The sequence below is a fragment of the Neoarius graeffei genome, chromosome 16, assembly GCF_027579695.1.
Source record: "Neoarius graeffei isolate fNeoGra1 chromosome 16, fNeoGra1.pri, whole genome shotgun sequence".
NCBI classification, from domain to species: Eukaryota; Metazoa; Chordata; class Actinopteri; order Siluriformes; family Ariidae; genus Neoarius; species Neoarius graeffei.
In genome coordinates, this window is record NC_083584.1 from 7,347,505 (window position 1) to 7,365,041 (window position 17,537).

The window sequence follows — 17,537 nt, forward strand, 5'->3', positions numbered from 1 at the left end:
CTGAGATGAAACCCTCGATATAAGTTTTAAATGTAAACATGGTGATAGCAGCTACACTGTGTTCACCAGGACTGAAAGCCTGAGATGTTTCCAGTGTGGGGACATCGGGGATAAAAAGTTGAGTTGGTGACACAGAGCTGTGCAGTCGGGGAGCTCAGGGGGCGACACGGCCGAGATACAGCACCAGCAGGGCGGAGACCGTCAGCAGGAGAGCAGAAGAGGTCAGTGCTGAGCCCAGCAGTAATGCTAACGATGCTAACACTGAAAACAATCCGACGCTAATGCTCATACAGATGCTAATTCTAACACTGGTGCTGGTGATAGCATCGCTGCTAAACCTGAGGTGACTCTGTCGTGATTTTGTGTGCACATATGTAGTCACAAAAACACACACACACCTTACGTAATCGCAAATGTACTCTGATTCATATAACCACACATACAATAATTTCTTTTTATGCTGATTATATATTAATTCAAAGCTGAGCATGTTAATTTGAATAAATGAAGTTAATTCTATTAAAAGTCATAATAAATTGGGTTATGAATGATCATAATTACAGTAAAATACAGCAAAGACATTGTTTATACTGAAGGTTGTTTTGTGCTAAGTGTATTATTCTGACTCCAACACCTGGAGCATTATCATATGTGGGAATGAGAAAGCCAAGACCATGTGGAATTAACCAGCTGTTCATTCTGGAGTGTGTGCATACCGACGGAGTACTTTTATCAGGCCGTTCTAAATTGGGTCGTGTTAGAAGCTGCAGAGTGCATTTTCTTTTTTTTAAATTATATGGAGTAGCAGACTGATCAAGGCCACGAGTGGTTTGTTTACTCGCACCTGCAGCCTGTATTAGCCTTAAACTTGATCTGAACCCAGTCATTTTGAATCATGTACTGTACGCTCTGAATGCTGTGTTGTTTATACCATACCCCATCTTATCGTATGCTTTGATTTTCTGAATTAATCGTTCTTACTGGAAAATTTGGCTCAGTTGATACAAAATATGAGAAGCGTGAGATGTACTGGCCAATAGAAAATGTTGAAGTGGTACGATGTGACATGAAAACCAATGAAATTATTTGTATACACTGTTTTGTCCTTGAGACAGTATAAAATGAGAACTTTGTCATTTTTGAGTCGGTTCAATCTGCAGACGGAACTCGGCTTTTACTGGTTGAATAAAAGTCTAAAACTTTCTGCAACTTCTTGGACTTTGAATCATTTTTTGTTTGGAGACTTGGAGAGTTTCCACGACAACTCCAGATGTTAGCAGTAGTGCTAGTGGTGATACCGGCATTAATGCTGATACTGAGACCGTCACTAATCCCACAAAGCTGCAGCAGGAGAACACACAAGACTCCAACTACATGGAGTTTGCATGTTCTCCCCGTGTCTGCATGGGTTTCCTCTGGGTGCTCCGGTTTCCCCCACAGTCCAAAGACATGCAGTTAGGTTGACGTGGTGCGGCCTTGGGCTGAGGTGCCCTTGAGCGAGGTACCGAACCCCCGACTGCTCCCCGGGCGCTCTGGTGTGGCTGCCCACTGCTCTGAGTGTGTGCGTGTGTGTGTTCACTGCTTCAGATGGGTTAAATGCAGTGGATGAATTTCACTGTGCTTGAAGTGTGCATGTGAGAAATAAAGATTTCTTCTTCTTCTGAAATATGTTAGACGTAAATATTTACATGCTAAATATGAATGTAAGGCCTCGTAAAAGTCAAAGACTCTCTCTCTCTCTTTTCCTTCCTGAAAAAAAAAGAACTCTGGGCTCCAAAAAATCATATTTATTTCCTTTTCATGTACAATCTAAAATTAGCAGCAAATGCTAAATGTGTCTTAGTGAGGACCAGGTCATGTGACTCTCAGAGAGATGATCTTACCCCAGTGTCTCCAGTTTACAGTGAGGATTCTCCAGTACAGCAGAGAGACGCTTCACTCCTGAGTCTCTGAGTTTATTCCCAGTCAGACCCAGTTTTCTCAGGTGTGAGGGGTTTGATCTCAGAGCTGAAGTCAGAGCAGCACAGCCTTCATCTGAGATTTCACAATAACACAACCTGCAGAGAGACAATGACACACTCTTCACTCTCTCAGTTTATATAATTTTCATGGATTACTGCACTTTTATATCTGGAATATACTGTGGAGTTTAAATTACTTATTGTTATTATGTTTACAGCATTTAGTCGACGCCCTTATCCAGAGCGACTTATAGAAGTGTGTGTGGGCGTCACTACATGCAAATCAGCTGTACCAGGAACACACTTCACACATTACGGGTGATCAACTTAAGCACAAACTTACAAAGAAAATCAGCCTTTCTGTCAGAAAAGAAAAAGAAAGCACAACTTTATTCATCACGCACTTGTGAAATTTTCTCTCTGCATTTAACCCATCTGAAGCAGTGAACACACACGTGAGCAATGAGCACACACACATACCCAGAGCAGTGGTCAGCCATGCTAACAGCGCCCGGGGAGTTGTGTGCCTCGCTCAAGGGAACCTCAGCCCAAGGCCGTCCCATATTAACCTAATCGCATGTCTTTGGACTGTGGGAGGAACCGGAGCACCTGGAGGAAACCCACGCGGACACGGGGAGAACATGCAAACTCAACGCAGAAAGGCCCTCGGCGGCCACGGGGCTCAAACCCAGAACCTTCTTGCTGTGAGGCGACAGCGCTAACCACTACACCACCGTGCCATGAAATGTTTAACTCAGTTTGGTTTTCACAAGTATTTACACACAATTTTATGAAAAGATTGACAAATGAGACCCTGTGTGTGTGTGTATGTGTGTGTGTGTGTGTGTGTGTGTGTGTTAGTAATCAAATTTAAAAGAACAATGAGGGCTGAGTTTCCAAAAATCATTGCAAAATGAAGATCATTGTAACTGGCAGAGAGAGAGTTCAAAGTGATGCTCGCTCTACCATTAGACAATGATGTTTGTGTTTTTGGGAAACTCGGCCCTGATCTGTTTATACTACTACAAACACTGAATACAGAAATACTGTGATCAGATCAGGAAAAAGAGACATTAATAGGAAATTAAATGTAATGATTTTCCTCCTCAGGATATTTGATGTTGAACCTAAAACCTCTCAGGCCTTTCAGTGACATGAAACCTGCGACAGATAACGTCGAAAGCGCCCAAATTAAGGTCAAGCACCCAAAATATGCTTCCAAAAGTAAAAAAACCCGAAATGTTGATTAAATAAACTTGGCTGCATAAAACCCAATGTCTTGACTTTCTTCTTTAAAAACACCAAAATTAGTGAGAATTAGCATGTATTTCAAACATTCCTGACGCTAATGCTCATACAGATGCTAATTCTAACACTGGTGCTGGTGATAGCATCGCTGCTAAACCTGGGCTGACTCTGTCGTGATTTTGTGTGCACATATGTACCGGTAGTCACGAAAACACACACACACACACACACACACACACACACACACACACACACCTTACATAATCGCAAATGTACTCTGATTCATATCACCACACACACACTAATTTCTTTTTATGCTGATTATATATTAATTCAAAGCTGAGTATGTTAATTTGAATAAATGAAGTTTATTCTATTAAAAGTCATAATAAATTGGGTTATGAATGATCATAATTACAGTAAAATACAGCAAAGACATTGTTTATACTGAAGGTTGTTTTGTGCTAAGTGTATTATTCTGACTCCAACACCTGGAGCATTATCATATGTGGCAATGAGAAAGCCAAGACCATGTGGAATTAACCAACTGTTCATTCTGGAGTGTGTGCATACCGACGGAGTACTTTTATCAGGCCGTTCTAAATTGGGTCGTGTTAGAAGCTGCAGAGTGCATTTTCTTTTTTTTTTTAATTATATGGAGTAGCAGACTGATCAAGGCCACGAGTGGTTTGTTTACTCGCACCTGCAGCCTGTATTAGCCTTAAACTTGATCTGAACCCAGTCATTTTGAATCATGTACTGTACGCTCTGAATGCTGTGTTGTTTGTACCATACCCCATCTTATTGTATGTTTTGACTCTTTCTGAATTAATCATTCATACTGGAAAATTTGGCTCAATTGATACAAAATATGAGAAGCGTAAGATGTATTGGCCAGTAGAAAATGTTGAAGTTGTACGACGTGACATGATCTCATCTCATCTCATTATCTGTAGCTGCTTTATCCTTCTACAGGGTCGCAGGCAAGCTGGAGCCTATCTCAGCTGACTACGGGCGAAAGGCGGGGTACACCCTGGACAAGTCGCCAGGTGACGCGACATGATACCCAATAAAATTATTTGTATACACTGTTTTGTCCTTGAGACAGTATAAAATGAGAACTTTGTCATTTTTGAGTCGGTTCAATCTGCAGATGGAACTCGGCTTTTACTGGTTGAATAAAAGTCTAAACCTTTCTGCAACTTCTTGGACTTTGAATCATTTTTTTGTTTGGAGAGTGAGAGAGTTTCCACGACAACTCCAGATGTCTGCAGTAGCGCTAGTGGTGATACTGGCCTTAATGCCGACACTGAGACTGTCACTAATCCCACAAAGCTGCAGCAGGAGAACACACAAGACTCCAACTAAAGTCATTCAAGGACAGACGACTCCACTTCTCCTCGGATGGATTTCCCAAATAGCATGAAAAAATTGCTCCAAATGGCTACACTCTCTTTTTCCAGCCCAAATTTGTCGCGACAAGCAGTGTACCCAGTTCATCAAAATTGTGTTCGTCCAGGACTTTCAGCTGGCTACAAATCTTTTTCACCATCCAAAAGATACATGTCATCTCCAGTCCTTTCACCCTCAAACCAAATGGAACATTTAGAAAGTCTTGTTTGATGTACTCTGGGTCCCTGCAAATGGATGTAGAAAAAAGCTGGGACCCGATGTTGACACTATTCCTGTGTTGATAAGAAACAGAAAACATAGAGCACATTTAACCCTGGGGGTAAACCAATCTAATCTCCTTCCTGTTTTAAAACAGCATCAGAGTGCACAACCAAATATTACTGTAAAACTAGCCCTTCTGAACATTAGATCACTTTTAAACAAGTCATTTTTAATTAATGATCTTATTTGTAAACACAATCTTGATTTTTTGCTTCTAACTGAAACCTGGCTGGATCAAGCAAATAGTGCTACCACCCTTATCGAAGCAGCTCCCCCAAATTTTAATTTTTTGAATGTTACCCAACAAGGGAAAGGTGGAGGGATCGCAAATATATTCAAAGTCTCTTTTCAATGTAAACAATCCTCACTTGGTGATTTTATGTCCTTTGAACACTTATGTGCACTTGTTACATGCTCTCCTAACATATTATTATTAACTATTTACAGGCCTCCGAGACATTCAGCCAAAGTCTTTCTTGAAGAGTTTGGTGAATTGTTATCAGTCATTTGCTTAGAGTTTGATTGTCTTATTATATCTGGGGATTTTAACTTGCATGTAGATAATACTGATAACATTTATGCCAAAGAACTATTTGCAATTATTGATAACTTTAACCTAGTACAACATGTACAGGGGCCGACCCACTCTTGTGGTCATACTCTTGACCTCGTCATCACAAAGGGTCTTACTGTTTCTTATACTGTTGTTGACCTGGCCTTATCTGATCATTTCTGTGTTTTCTTTGAAGTTTCTATGTCTCCTCACATTCAGAATAGCTCAACGACTATAGGCAGGAGAGTCATAAACGACAACACGTGCTCTTTTTAAGCAAGCTCTCTCTCAGAACTCAACCAAAATGTCAGACTCTGTAGATGATTTACTGGAATTTTTTAATTTAAATATGACCCAAATTATGGATGATATTGCTCCATTCAAAATAAAAAGAGTCAATGATAAGCAGAAAGCACCATGGAAGCAGTACCCGGCTGTTAAACTGCTAAAGAGAGAATGTAGAAAGACTGAAAGAAAATGGCGCAAATCTAAACTTCACATCCATTATCAAATCCATAAAGAGATGCTTTGTAATTATAATTATGAAATTCGTAAAGCAAGACAGTCTTTCTTCTCCAATATCATCAGCAGGAATATGAACAATGCCCGTGTGCTATTTTCAACAGTAGAGAAGCTAACTAATCCCCCACCACAATTAGCACCTGAACTTCTCTCAGTTAATAAATGCAATGAGTTTGCATCTTTCTTCAAAGGTAAAATTGATAAAATACGGCAGAATATTTCTCATAATATATCTCAGTTGCAAAAAATTGAAAAACTGCAATCACCAATGACACAGATAGATAACTTTAACACAATGTCAGAATTTTGTTTAATTGATTATGAGACTCTTGAAAAAACTGTACAAAATCTCAGTTCCTCAACATCTGAACTGGACATTCTGCCCACCAACTTTTTTAAGTCTGTTCTTCATCTTATAATTACAGATGTGCTTCAAATTATTAATACATCCTTGGAGACTGGTGTTGTTCCTGTGTCCCTAAAAAAAGCTGTTGTAAAGCCCCTTCTTAAAAAAAATAATCTGGATCCTTCAGTGTTAAATAATTACAGGCCAATATCAAATCTACCATTCATCGGGAAAATCCTGGAAAAAATTGTCTTCAATCAATTAACTGCCTTCTTGATATCAAACAGCCGTTTTGATAATTTTCAGTCAGGATTTCGTGCCAATCATAGCACTGAAACAGCGCTGATTAAAGTTATAAATGACATACGTCTTAATACTGATGCAGGCAAAACATCGGTCCTGGTATTACTGGACCTCAGTGCAGCTTTTGATACTGTTGATCACAACATACTGCTATATCGAATTGAACACTGGGTTGGATTGACTGGTAAAGTTATCAATTGGTTAAAATCATACTTAAAAGATAGAAGCTTCTTTGTTACCCTGGGAAATTGTTCCTCAACGTCAATGCCCTTGACCTGTGGTGTCCCCCAGGGGTCGATTCTTGGACCATTACTTTTCAACCTTTATATGCTCCCACTTGGGCAAATTATCAATAAAAATTCAATTTTGTATCACTGCTATGCAGATGATACCCAAATTTGTTTTGCTCTATCACCAAATGATTATGCCCCCCTTGAATGTCTCTACCAGTGTATCGATCAAATCAATAGCTGGATGTCACAAAATTTTCTTCAGCTGAACACAGATAAAACAGAAGTAATTCTATTTGGAAAAAAAGATGAAAGACTCAGGATTACCACTATTCTTGACACAAAAGGGATTAAAACTAAAGAAATGGTTAAAAATCTTGGTGTTTTCATTGACAGCGAGCTAAACTTTGACAGTCACATGAAAGCAATCACTAAAACGGCATTTTATCACCTAAAAAACATTTCCAAACTAAGAGGACTTATGTCAAAACATGATCTGGAAAAACTAATACATGCCTTCATCTCTAGTAGGGTTGATTACTGCAATGGCCTTTTCACAGGCCTGCCAAAAAAGACCATCAAACGACTTCAGCTGGTTCAAAATGCAGCGGCTAGGGTTCTCACACGAACAAAAAGAACAGAGCACATTACTCCAATTCTAAGGTCCCTTCACTGGCTTCCAGTAAGCTACAGAATTGACTTTAAAGTATTGCTGCTGGTGTATAAATCTCTAAATGGTACAGGGCCCAATTACCTCTCTGATATGTTGCAGCGGCCTAACCCAATCAGATCTACCAGATCGCAACAGAAAAATTTACTATTAAAACCAGTTGTTAAAACAAAGTGTGGTGAAGCAGCTTTTAGCTACTATGCAGTGCAGCTATGGAACCAACTGCCAGAGGACATTAAAAATGCTCCTGCTGTTGGCAGCTTCAAATCTAGGTTAAAGACCAAGCTGTTTTCAGATGCTTCCTGTTAAATAATTAATATTTTTACATTTTTTATAATCTTTACTTTCTCTGCATGTTTTAAATTTACTTTAACTTTATTCTATTTTATTCTGCTAGTTTCTTTTTCTTTCTTTTTCTCCTTTTTCTTTTTGGCATTTTAATATTTTATTTCTACTATTGTTTAATTCTTATTCTTTTCTTTTAATTCTTTTAATTCTTTTAATTAATTATTTTAGAATAAAGATACAATTATTTTATGTAATTTTATTTCTCTATTGTTTACTGTTTTTGTTTTTACTTCTGTAAAGCACATTGAACTGCCATTGTGTATGAAATGTGCTATATAAATAAACTTGCCTTGCCTTGCCTTGCCTAAAGAAAAATGGAGTCAGGGAACTTGGAAAAGGTGGAGAAAACTTAGTTAAAGAAGAAAAAATATGGAAAGAGTAAGAAGTTGAGAAAATGCCAATCATCCCAAAAGCCCCAGTGAATCAGTAAAGAGTGTAATGTGAGACAGTGAAAGAGCAGAGTGCAGTCGAGGTGCTACAGGAGAACAGCTCACACACATGGAGGAGGGTGAGATCTCCTCAGATGAGGTGAGTTACTCTGACTGCTCAGGTGTGTCAGAAACACAGCCAGATGACATGAACTCCATCACTCAGATCAACCGCTTTCTAGAACAGACTAAAGGAAAAAGGACTATTTCACTGTCGAGTTCCTTCCCTGATAAGTCCAAGTTCATGAAATCAGCACAACACGTCACCAAGAAAGAGAACCTGAAGGTGCTGTCACCGTGAAGAACATTTCAACTCAGGAAATGGACATCAGTGGGACGAGAGACTCTTCAAAGTTAGTTGTGGACACGATCTATCTGCTCTGGGTGGTAAAAGAGAGCAACTGGACTTGCTTGAAAATTCTTGAAGACGTTTCACCTCTCATCCGAAAGGCTTCTTCAGTTCTGTCTGACTGGTAGGGAGTATCAGGTATTTATCCTCTCATGGATGAAAAACTCATCTAAGGTGTCGTTGAGTCATCCTGTTGGCGTGGGTCACTGGGGGCTGAATGTGAATGGCCTCGAGAGTCGTTAGGGTGATCAATGGATTGCCCGTTAAGGTGATCAATGGAATGCTGATTCTCTCTGTCCTCCTGTGAGCCACTGAAAACAGCTGGGTTTTGGTGTGCATTCAGTTGTCTGGGAAGTGTACCAAGGACTGCATTGTAGGTGGCTGATAAATTATGTCTTAGACCCCCACCTCTGTTCAGTGATGGCCGTTCCAGGTTGACAAAAATGGCTTCTTTAACTCCTCGCTCATACCAACGATCCTCTCTGGCTAAAATGCGTACGTTGGAATCCTGAAATGAGTGTCCTTTGTTGTTAAGATGAAGGTAGACAGCAGAGTCCTGGCCTGAGGAACTGGCTCTCCTGTGTTGAGCCATACGCCTGTGAAGCGGTTGCTTGGTTTCACCAATATACGAGTCCGTGCATTGCTCACTGCACTGAATAGCATACACCACGTTGTCCTGTTTGTGTCTGGGTATTCTGTCCTTAGGGTGGACCAATTTCTGCTTCAGGGTGTTACTGGGTCTGAAACGTACCGGAATGTTGTGTTTGTAGAAAATCCTCCTAAGTTTCTCAGATAGACCAGAAATGTAGGGAATGACAATGTTCTTGTGTTTGTTCCTGTTATCCTCCTTGTCCGTTATGTTCCTTTTCCTGCTCTTGAAGAAAGACCAGTTGGGATACCCACAGTTCTGAAGTGCTTTCCTGATGTGATTCTGCTCCTTCTCTTTTCCCTCTACCGTTGTAGGGATGTTCTGAGCCCTGTGTTGCAAGGTCCTAATGACCCCCAATTTGTGTTCCAGTGGGTGGTGAGAATTGAAGAGTAGGTACTGGTCCGTGTGTGTGGGTTTCCGGTAGACCTCGATGCTAAGGCTTCTGTCTTGTCTAATGTGTACATCACAATCCAAGAAGGCTAGATTATTCCCACTTACGTCCTCCCGAGTGAAATTGATGTTGATATCCACTGCATTGATGTGTTTAGAGAAGGCTTCCACTTCATGGGCTTTGATTTTAACCCAGGTGTCATCCACGTATCTGAACCAGTGGCTGGGAGCAACTCCTGAAAAAGTGGTCAAAGCTTTATGTTCCACTTCCTCCATGTAAAGATTGGCCACAATAGGGGACACCGGTGAGCCCATGGCACATCCATGCTTCTGTCTGTAGAAACTTTCATTAAACTGGAAATAAGTGGTAGTCAGGCAGAGGTCAAGCAGGGTGCAAATCTGGTCCGTGGTGAGGTTCGTTCTATCCAGTAAGGTGTTGTCTTGAAGGAGTCGTTTTCTAACAGCTTCAACTGCTTCTGTGGTGGGAATGCAGGTGAAAAGAGAAGTGACATCATAAGAAACCATGGTTTCATCTAAGTCCAGTTTGAGGTCTGCAACTTTAGTAGCAAAATCTTGGGAGTTTTTGACGTGATGTAGCGTATTCCCAACAAGAGGAGCCAGGATGGTGGCTAGGTGTTTGGCAATGTTATAGGTGACAGAGTTTATACTGCTGATGATAGGTCTGAGTGGAGCTCCTTCCTTGTGAATCTTGGGGAGTCCGTATATGAGAGGAACAGCTTCCCCGGGGTACAATCTGTAGTACAGAGATCGGTTGATGGCTTGGTCCTTTTCTAGTTGTTGCAGGCAGCTAACAACTTTCTTTTTGTAACAACTGGTGGGGTCCCGTCTTAAGGTTGAAACCTATGAAACCTTAAGACGGGACCCCACCAGTTGTTACAAAAAGAAAGTTGTTAGCTGCCTGCAACAACTAGAAAAGGACCAAGCCATCAACCGATCTCTGTACTACAGATTGTACCCCGGGGAAGCTGTTCCTCTCATATACGGACTCCCCAAGATTCACAAGGAAGGAGCTCCACTCAGACCTATCATCAGCAGTATAAACTCTGTCACCTATAACATTGCCAAACACCTAGCCACCATCCTGGCTCCTCTTGTTGGGAATACGCTACATCACGTCAAAAACTCCCAAGATTTTGCTACTAAAGTTGCAGACCTCAAACTGGACTTAGATGAAACCATGGTTTCTTATGATGTCACTTCTCTTTTCACCTGCATTCCCACCACAGAAGCAGTTGAAGCTGTTAGAAAACGACTCCTTCAAGACAACACCTTACTGGATAGAACGAACCTCACCACGGACCAGATTTGCACCCTGCTTGACCTCTGCCTGACTACCACTTATTTCCAGTTTAATGAAAGTTTCTACAGACAGAAGCATGGATGTGCCATGGGCTCACCGGTGTCCCCTATTGTGGCCAATCTTTACATGGAGGAAGTGGAACATAAAGCTTTGACCACTTTTTCAGGAGTTGCTCCCAGCCACTGGTTCAGATACGTGGATGACACCTGGGTTAAAATCAAAGCCCATGAAGTGGAAGCCTTCTCTAAACACATCAATGCAGTGGATATCAACATCAATTTCACTCGGGAGGACGTAAGTGGGAATAATCTAGCCTTCTTGGATTGTGATGTACACATTAGACAAGACAGAAGCCTTAGCATCGAGGTCTACCGGAAACCCACACACACGGACCAGTACCTACTCTTCAATTCTCACCACCCACTGGAACACAAATTGGGGGTCATTAGGACCTTGCAACACAGGGCTCAGAACATCCCTACAACGGTAGAGGGAAAAGAGAAGGAGCAGAATCACATCAGGAAAGCACTTCAGAACTGTGGGTATCCCAACTGGTCTTTCTTCAAGAGCAGGAAAAGGAACATAACGGACAAGGAGGATAACAGGAACAAACGCAAGAACATTGTCATTCCCTACATTTCTGGTCTATCTGAGAAACTTAGGAGGATTTTCTACAAACACAACATTCCGGTACGTTTCAGACCCAGTAACACCCTGAAGCAGAAATTGGTCCACCCTAAGGACAGAATACCCAGACACAAACAGGACAACGTGGTGTATGCTATTCAGTGCAGTGAGCAATGCACGGACTCGTATATTGGTGAAACCAAGCAACCGCTTCACAGGCGTATGGCTCAACACAGGAGAGCCAGTTCCTCAGGCCAGGACTCTGCTGTCTACCTTCATCTTAACAACAAAGGACACTCATTTCAGGATTCCAACGTACGCATTTTAGCCAGAGAGGATCGTTGGTATGAGCGAGGAGTTAAAGAAGCCATTTTTGTCAACCTGGAACGGCCATCACTGAACAGAGGTGGGGGTCTAAGACATAATTTATCAGCCACCTACAATGCAGTCCTTGGTACACTTCCCAGACAACTGAATGCACACCAAAACCCAGCTGTTTTCAGTGGCTCACAGGAGGACAGAGAGAATCAGCATTCCATTGATCACCTTAACGGGCAATCCATTGATCACCCTAACGACTCTCGAGGCCATTCACATTCAGCCCCCAGTGACCCACGCCAACAGGATGACTCAACGACACCTTAGATGAGTTTTTCATCCATGAGAGGATAAATACCTGATACTCCCTACCAGTCAGACAGAACTGAAGAAGCCTTTCGGATGAGAGGTGAAACGTCTTCAAGAATTTTCAAGCAAGTCCAGTTGCTCTCTTTTACCACCCATAGTTACTATGACCTGGATGACTGAGAATATTCACAGACAAGATCTATCTGCTCCTCTTTCTGGTGTTCTGGACTTTTCACTGTCTTTTCTGTTTCCACACGTGAGACTGGACTGAAAACTCTGTGTCATGGACATTGAGAGACTGGACATGTCAGTGTGGAGTCAGTACACTCCTGCATCCTGAGCAAACACTGGACAAACACTTGGATTTATAAACTCCATCTACTGCAACTTGGATATCTGATCTTGATTTCCAGACTTTCTATTTGCATGGACTTGTAAAGGTGTTCTGAGTGTGGACTTTCTGCTGGCATTGACTTCAAAATGAGAACAGACTGCAGAGGGTTCTGGGATTTAGGGTGGGGGGATGAATGGTGTTGTTTATAAATATGTCATTTGGGAATGTAGTGGTTAGCATGGTCGCCTCACAGCAGTAAGGTTACGGGTTCAAATCCAGCGGCCGGCGGGGGCCTTTCTGTGTGGAGTTTGCATGTTCTCCCCGTGTCTGCGTGGGTTTCCTCCGGGTGCTCCGGGTTCCCCCACAGTCCAAAGACATGCAGTCAGGTTAACGTGGGGCGGCCTTGGGGTGAGGTGCCCTTCAGCAAGGTACCGAAACCCTGACTGCTCCCCGGGTGCTCTAGTGTGGCTGCCCACTGCTCTGAGTGTGTGCGTGTGTTCACTGCTCCAGATGGGTTAAATGCAGTGGATGAATTTCACTGTGCTTGAAGTGTGCATGCGACAAATAAAGGTTTCGTCGTCTTCTTAAATTTGTTACACATAAATATTTACATGTTAAATATGAATGTAAGGCCTCGTAAAAGTCAAAGTCTCTCTCGCTCTCTTTTCCTTCCTAAAAAAAAAGAACTCTAGGCTCCAAAAAATCATGTTTATTTTCTTTTCATGTACAGTCTAAAATTAGCAGCAAATGCTAAATACAGTTAGGTCCATATATATTTGGACACTGACAAATTTTGGTTTTTTTTACCTGTTTACTGAAACATATTCAAGTTATAGTTATATAATGGACATGGACATAAAGTCCAGACTTTCAGCTTTCATTTGAGGGTATCCACATTACAATTGGATGAAGGGTTTAGGAGTTTCAGCTCCTTAACATGTGCCACCCTGTTTTTAAAGGGACCAAAAGTAATTGGACAATTGACTCAAAGGCTAATTCATGGGCAGGTGTGAGCAATTCCTTTGTTATGTCATTCTCAATTAAGCAGGCAAAAGGCCTGGAGTTGATTTGAGGTGTGGTGCTTGCATTTGGAAGATTTTCCTGTGAAGAAAACATGCGGTCAAAGGAGTTCTCCATGCAGGTGAAACAAGCCATCCTTAAGCTGCGGAAACAGAAAAAAAACATCCGAGAAATTGCTACAATATTAGGAGTGGCAAAATCTACAGTTTGGCACATCCTGAGAAAGCAAGCAAGCACTGGTGAACTCATCAATGCAAAAAGACCTGGACACTCTCAGAAGACAACAGTAGTGGATGATCGCAGAATAATTTCCATGGTGAAGAGAAACCCCTTCACAACAGCCAACCAAGTGAACAACACTCTCCAGGAGGTAGGCGTATCAATATCCAAATCTACCATAAAGAGAAGACTGCATGAAAGTAAATACAGAGGGTTCACTGCACGGTGCAAGCCACTCATAAGCCTCAATAATAAAAAGACTAGATTGGACTTTGCTAAAAAATCATCTGTAAAACACGGCGGTGTGATGGCTTGGGCATGCATGGCTGCCAGTGGCACTGGGTCACTCGTGTTTATTGATGATGTGACACAAGACAGAAGCAGCCAGATGAATTCTGAGGTATTCAGAGACATACTGTGTGCTCAAATCCAGCCAAACTGATTGGTCGACATTTCATAATACAGATGGACAATGACCCAAAACAAAGCCAAAGCAACCCAGGAGTTTATTAAAGCAAAGAAGTGGAATATTCTTGAATGGCCAAGTCAGTCACCTGATCTCAACCCAATTGAGCATGCATTTCACTTGTTAAAGACTAAACTTCAGACAGAAAGGCCCACAAACAAACAGCAACTGAAAACCGCTGCAGTAAAGGCCTGGCAGAGCATTAAAAAGGAGGAAACACAGCGTCTGGTGATGTCCATGAGTTCAAGACTTCAGGCAGTCATTGCCAACAAAGGGTTTTCAACCAAGCATTAGAAATGAACATTTTATTTACAATTATTTAATTTGTCCAATTACTTTTGAGCCCCTGAAATGAAGGGATTGTGTTTAAAAAATGCTTTAGTTCCTCACATTTTTATGCAATCATTTTGTTCAACCCACTGAATTAAAGCTGAAAGTCTGAACTTCAACTGCATCTGAATTGTTTTGTTCACAATTCATTGTGGTAATGTACAGAACCAAAATTAGAAAAATGTTGCCTCTGTCCAAATATTTATGGACCTAACTGTATGTCTTACTGAGAATCAGGTCATGTGACTTTCAGAGAGATGACCTTACCTCAGTGTCTCCAGTTTACAGTGAGGATTCTCCAGTACAGCAGAGAGACGCTTCCCTCCTGAGTCTCTGAGTTTATTCTCAGACAGATCCAGTTCTCTCAGGTGTGAGGGGTTTGATCTCAGAGCTGAAGTCAGAGCAGCACAGCCTTCATCTGAGATTTCACAACGACTCAACCTGCAGAGAGACAATGACACACTCTTCACTCTCTCAGTTTATATAATTTGCATGGATTACTGCACTTTTATATCTGGAATATTGAGGTATTTCACTCACGTGACCAAGTCATGTGATGCTGCCATTTTGGACGGCACGGCTCGAATCAGTTTGAATGCGAGGAAGGCGACAAACGAAAAACATAAAAGAAAAAGGAGCGAGATGCAGAAAACACCTTCACTATCCAGCGACGTAGGGCATTTACAGGGCGGGCAGAGGGAGAGGTATTTGCAAAAATTGAGGTTAGCAGGCTTAGAGAACGACGTTTACCTGCTTCCACCAGGATTGTTCACTGACGTACGGAAGTACACGAAGCCCTCGTCTTTACCTGACTTCGGCCCACATGATCTGTATACCTATGTCGTTAAAAACCCATCGCCATACACAGGTATTGATCTGAAAGCGTATACGAGTTTGGATGCCTACAAATATTTTGTGTCAGGCTGGGTAACATGCCTACATCAGCGGGTCGTCCCTGGAGCCGGTGGTCGCCATCTGATTACAGCTAAGGTTTGTTCACATTTTCATTTACTTTCAGTCCTCAGGATAAACAAAATGTTATTAAATGGCATTGAAATAACTTCTTAGTCTGTTGAGACATGGCCCATTATAAATTTGCTGTTACCAGGCAATGACCAAGAACTGTATTATTAGGGTCGGTGTAGTTGTAGCAGTGTATTAGCAACTAGCTGTTAGCACTAGCTAATGTCAACAACATCGTAGCTAGTATGTTACTGTAGCAATATTTACGTTCAGTCATTTGGATGACTGTTAAAACCTTTCAGTCTCAAGTTTTTCCTTTACTGGATTTACTAGTTTACTGAGCTAGCGCGCTCGGCCGAGCCGGGAGCCATCGCGCGCTCGGTGGCCGAGCCGGGAGCCATCGCGCGCTCGGCGGCCGAGCCGGGAGCCATCGCGCGCTCGGCGGCTGAGCCGGGAGCCATCGCGCGCTCGGCGGCCGAGCCGGGAGCCATCGCGCGCTCTCCGGCCGAGCCGGGAGCCATCGCGCACTCTCCGGCCGAGCCGGGAGCCATCGCGCGCTCGGCGGCCGAGCCGGGAGCCATCACGCGCTCGCTCAGTAAACTAGTAAATCCAGTAAAGGAAAAACTTGAGACTGAAAGGTTTTAACAGTCATCCAAATGACTGAACGTAAATATTGCTACAGTAACATACTAGCTACTGTTGTTGACATTAGCTAGCTTGCCGTCCAAAATGGTGGACACCGGGGCGTCACGTGACCCTGTGACGTCAGGTGAAATACCTCAATACTGTGGAGTTTAAATTACTTATTGTTATTATGTTTACAGCATTTAGCCGACGCCCTTATCCAGAGCGACTTATAGAAGTGTGTGTGGGCGTCACTACATGCAAATCAGTTGTGCCAGGAACACATTTCACACATTACGGGTGATCAATTTAAGTACAAACTTATGGAGAAAATCAGCCTTTCTGTTAGAAATGTTTAGTTCATTTTGGTTTACACAAATATTTACACCCCTCCTAGAACTGCCACCTTATTGTGGTGGAGGGGTTTGTGTGCCTGAATGATCCTAGGAGCTATGTTGTCGGGGGCATTATGCCCCTGTCAGGGTTTCCCAAGGCAGACAGGTCCTAGGTGACAGGCCAGACCAAGAGCAGTTCACCAAAACCCTTATGGAGAAACCATCAAGGACCGTGACGTCACCCGGTATGGCGCAGCCGGGGCCCCACCCTGGAGCCAGGCTTGGGGTTGGGGCTCGTATGCAAGTGCTTGGTGGCCGGGCCTTTGCCCATGGGGCCCAGCTGGGCTCAGCCCGAAGAGGTGATGTGGGCCTGACCTCCTGTGGGTTCACCACCCACAGAGGTAGCAGTAGGGGACTGGTGCAGTGTGGATTGGGTGGCAGTCGAAGGCAGGGGCCTCAACGACCTGATCCCCGGACACAGCGGCTAGCTGTTGGGACATGGAATGTCACTTCACTGGGGGGGAAAGAGCCTGAGCTTGTGCGGGAGGTTGAGAGATACCGGCTAGAGATAGTCGGGCTCACCTCCACGCACAGCTTGGGCTCTGGAACCCAGCTCCTCGAGAGGGGTTGGACTCTCCACTTCTCTGGAGTCGCCCATGGTGAGCGGCGGCGGGCTGGTGTGGGCTTGCTTATAGCTCCCCAGCTCAGCCGCCATGTGTTGGAGTTTACCCCAGTGAACGAGAGGGTCGCCTCTCTGCGCCTTCGGATTGGGGAGAGGGCTCTTGCTGTTGTTTGTGCCTACGGGCCAAATAGCAGTATAGAGTATCCGGCCTTCTTGGAGTCCCTGGGAGAGGTACTGAAGGGTGCTCAGACTCGGGACTCCATTGTGTTACTGGGGGACTTCAATGCTCACATGGGCGACGACAGTGACACCTGGAGGGGCGTGGCTGGGAGGAACGGCCTCCCCGATCTGATCCCGAGTGGTGTTTTGTTATTGGAC

At 43.1% G+C, this 17,537-nt stretch overlaps 1 protein-coding gene across 1 annotated transcript in view; it reads right to left on the reverse strand.

Moving 5' to 3' along the window:
* Positions 1 to 17,537, reverse strand: part of LOC132900386 (NACHT, LRR and PYD domains-containing protein 12-like) — a 103,126-nt gene that overhangs the window by 24,726 nt on the left and 60,863 nt on the right. The window contains exons 10-11 of the mRNA XM_060942451.1: positions 14,883 to 15,056; positions 1,884 to 2,057 (exon numbers count right to left, since the gene is read on the reverse strand). Coding sequence (XP_060798434.1) covers positions 1,884 to 2,057; positions 14,883 to 15,056 — 348 coding nt within the window. The remainder of the gene's footprint in view (positions 1 to 1,883; positions 2,058 to 14,882; positions 15,057 to 17,537) is intronic.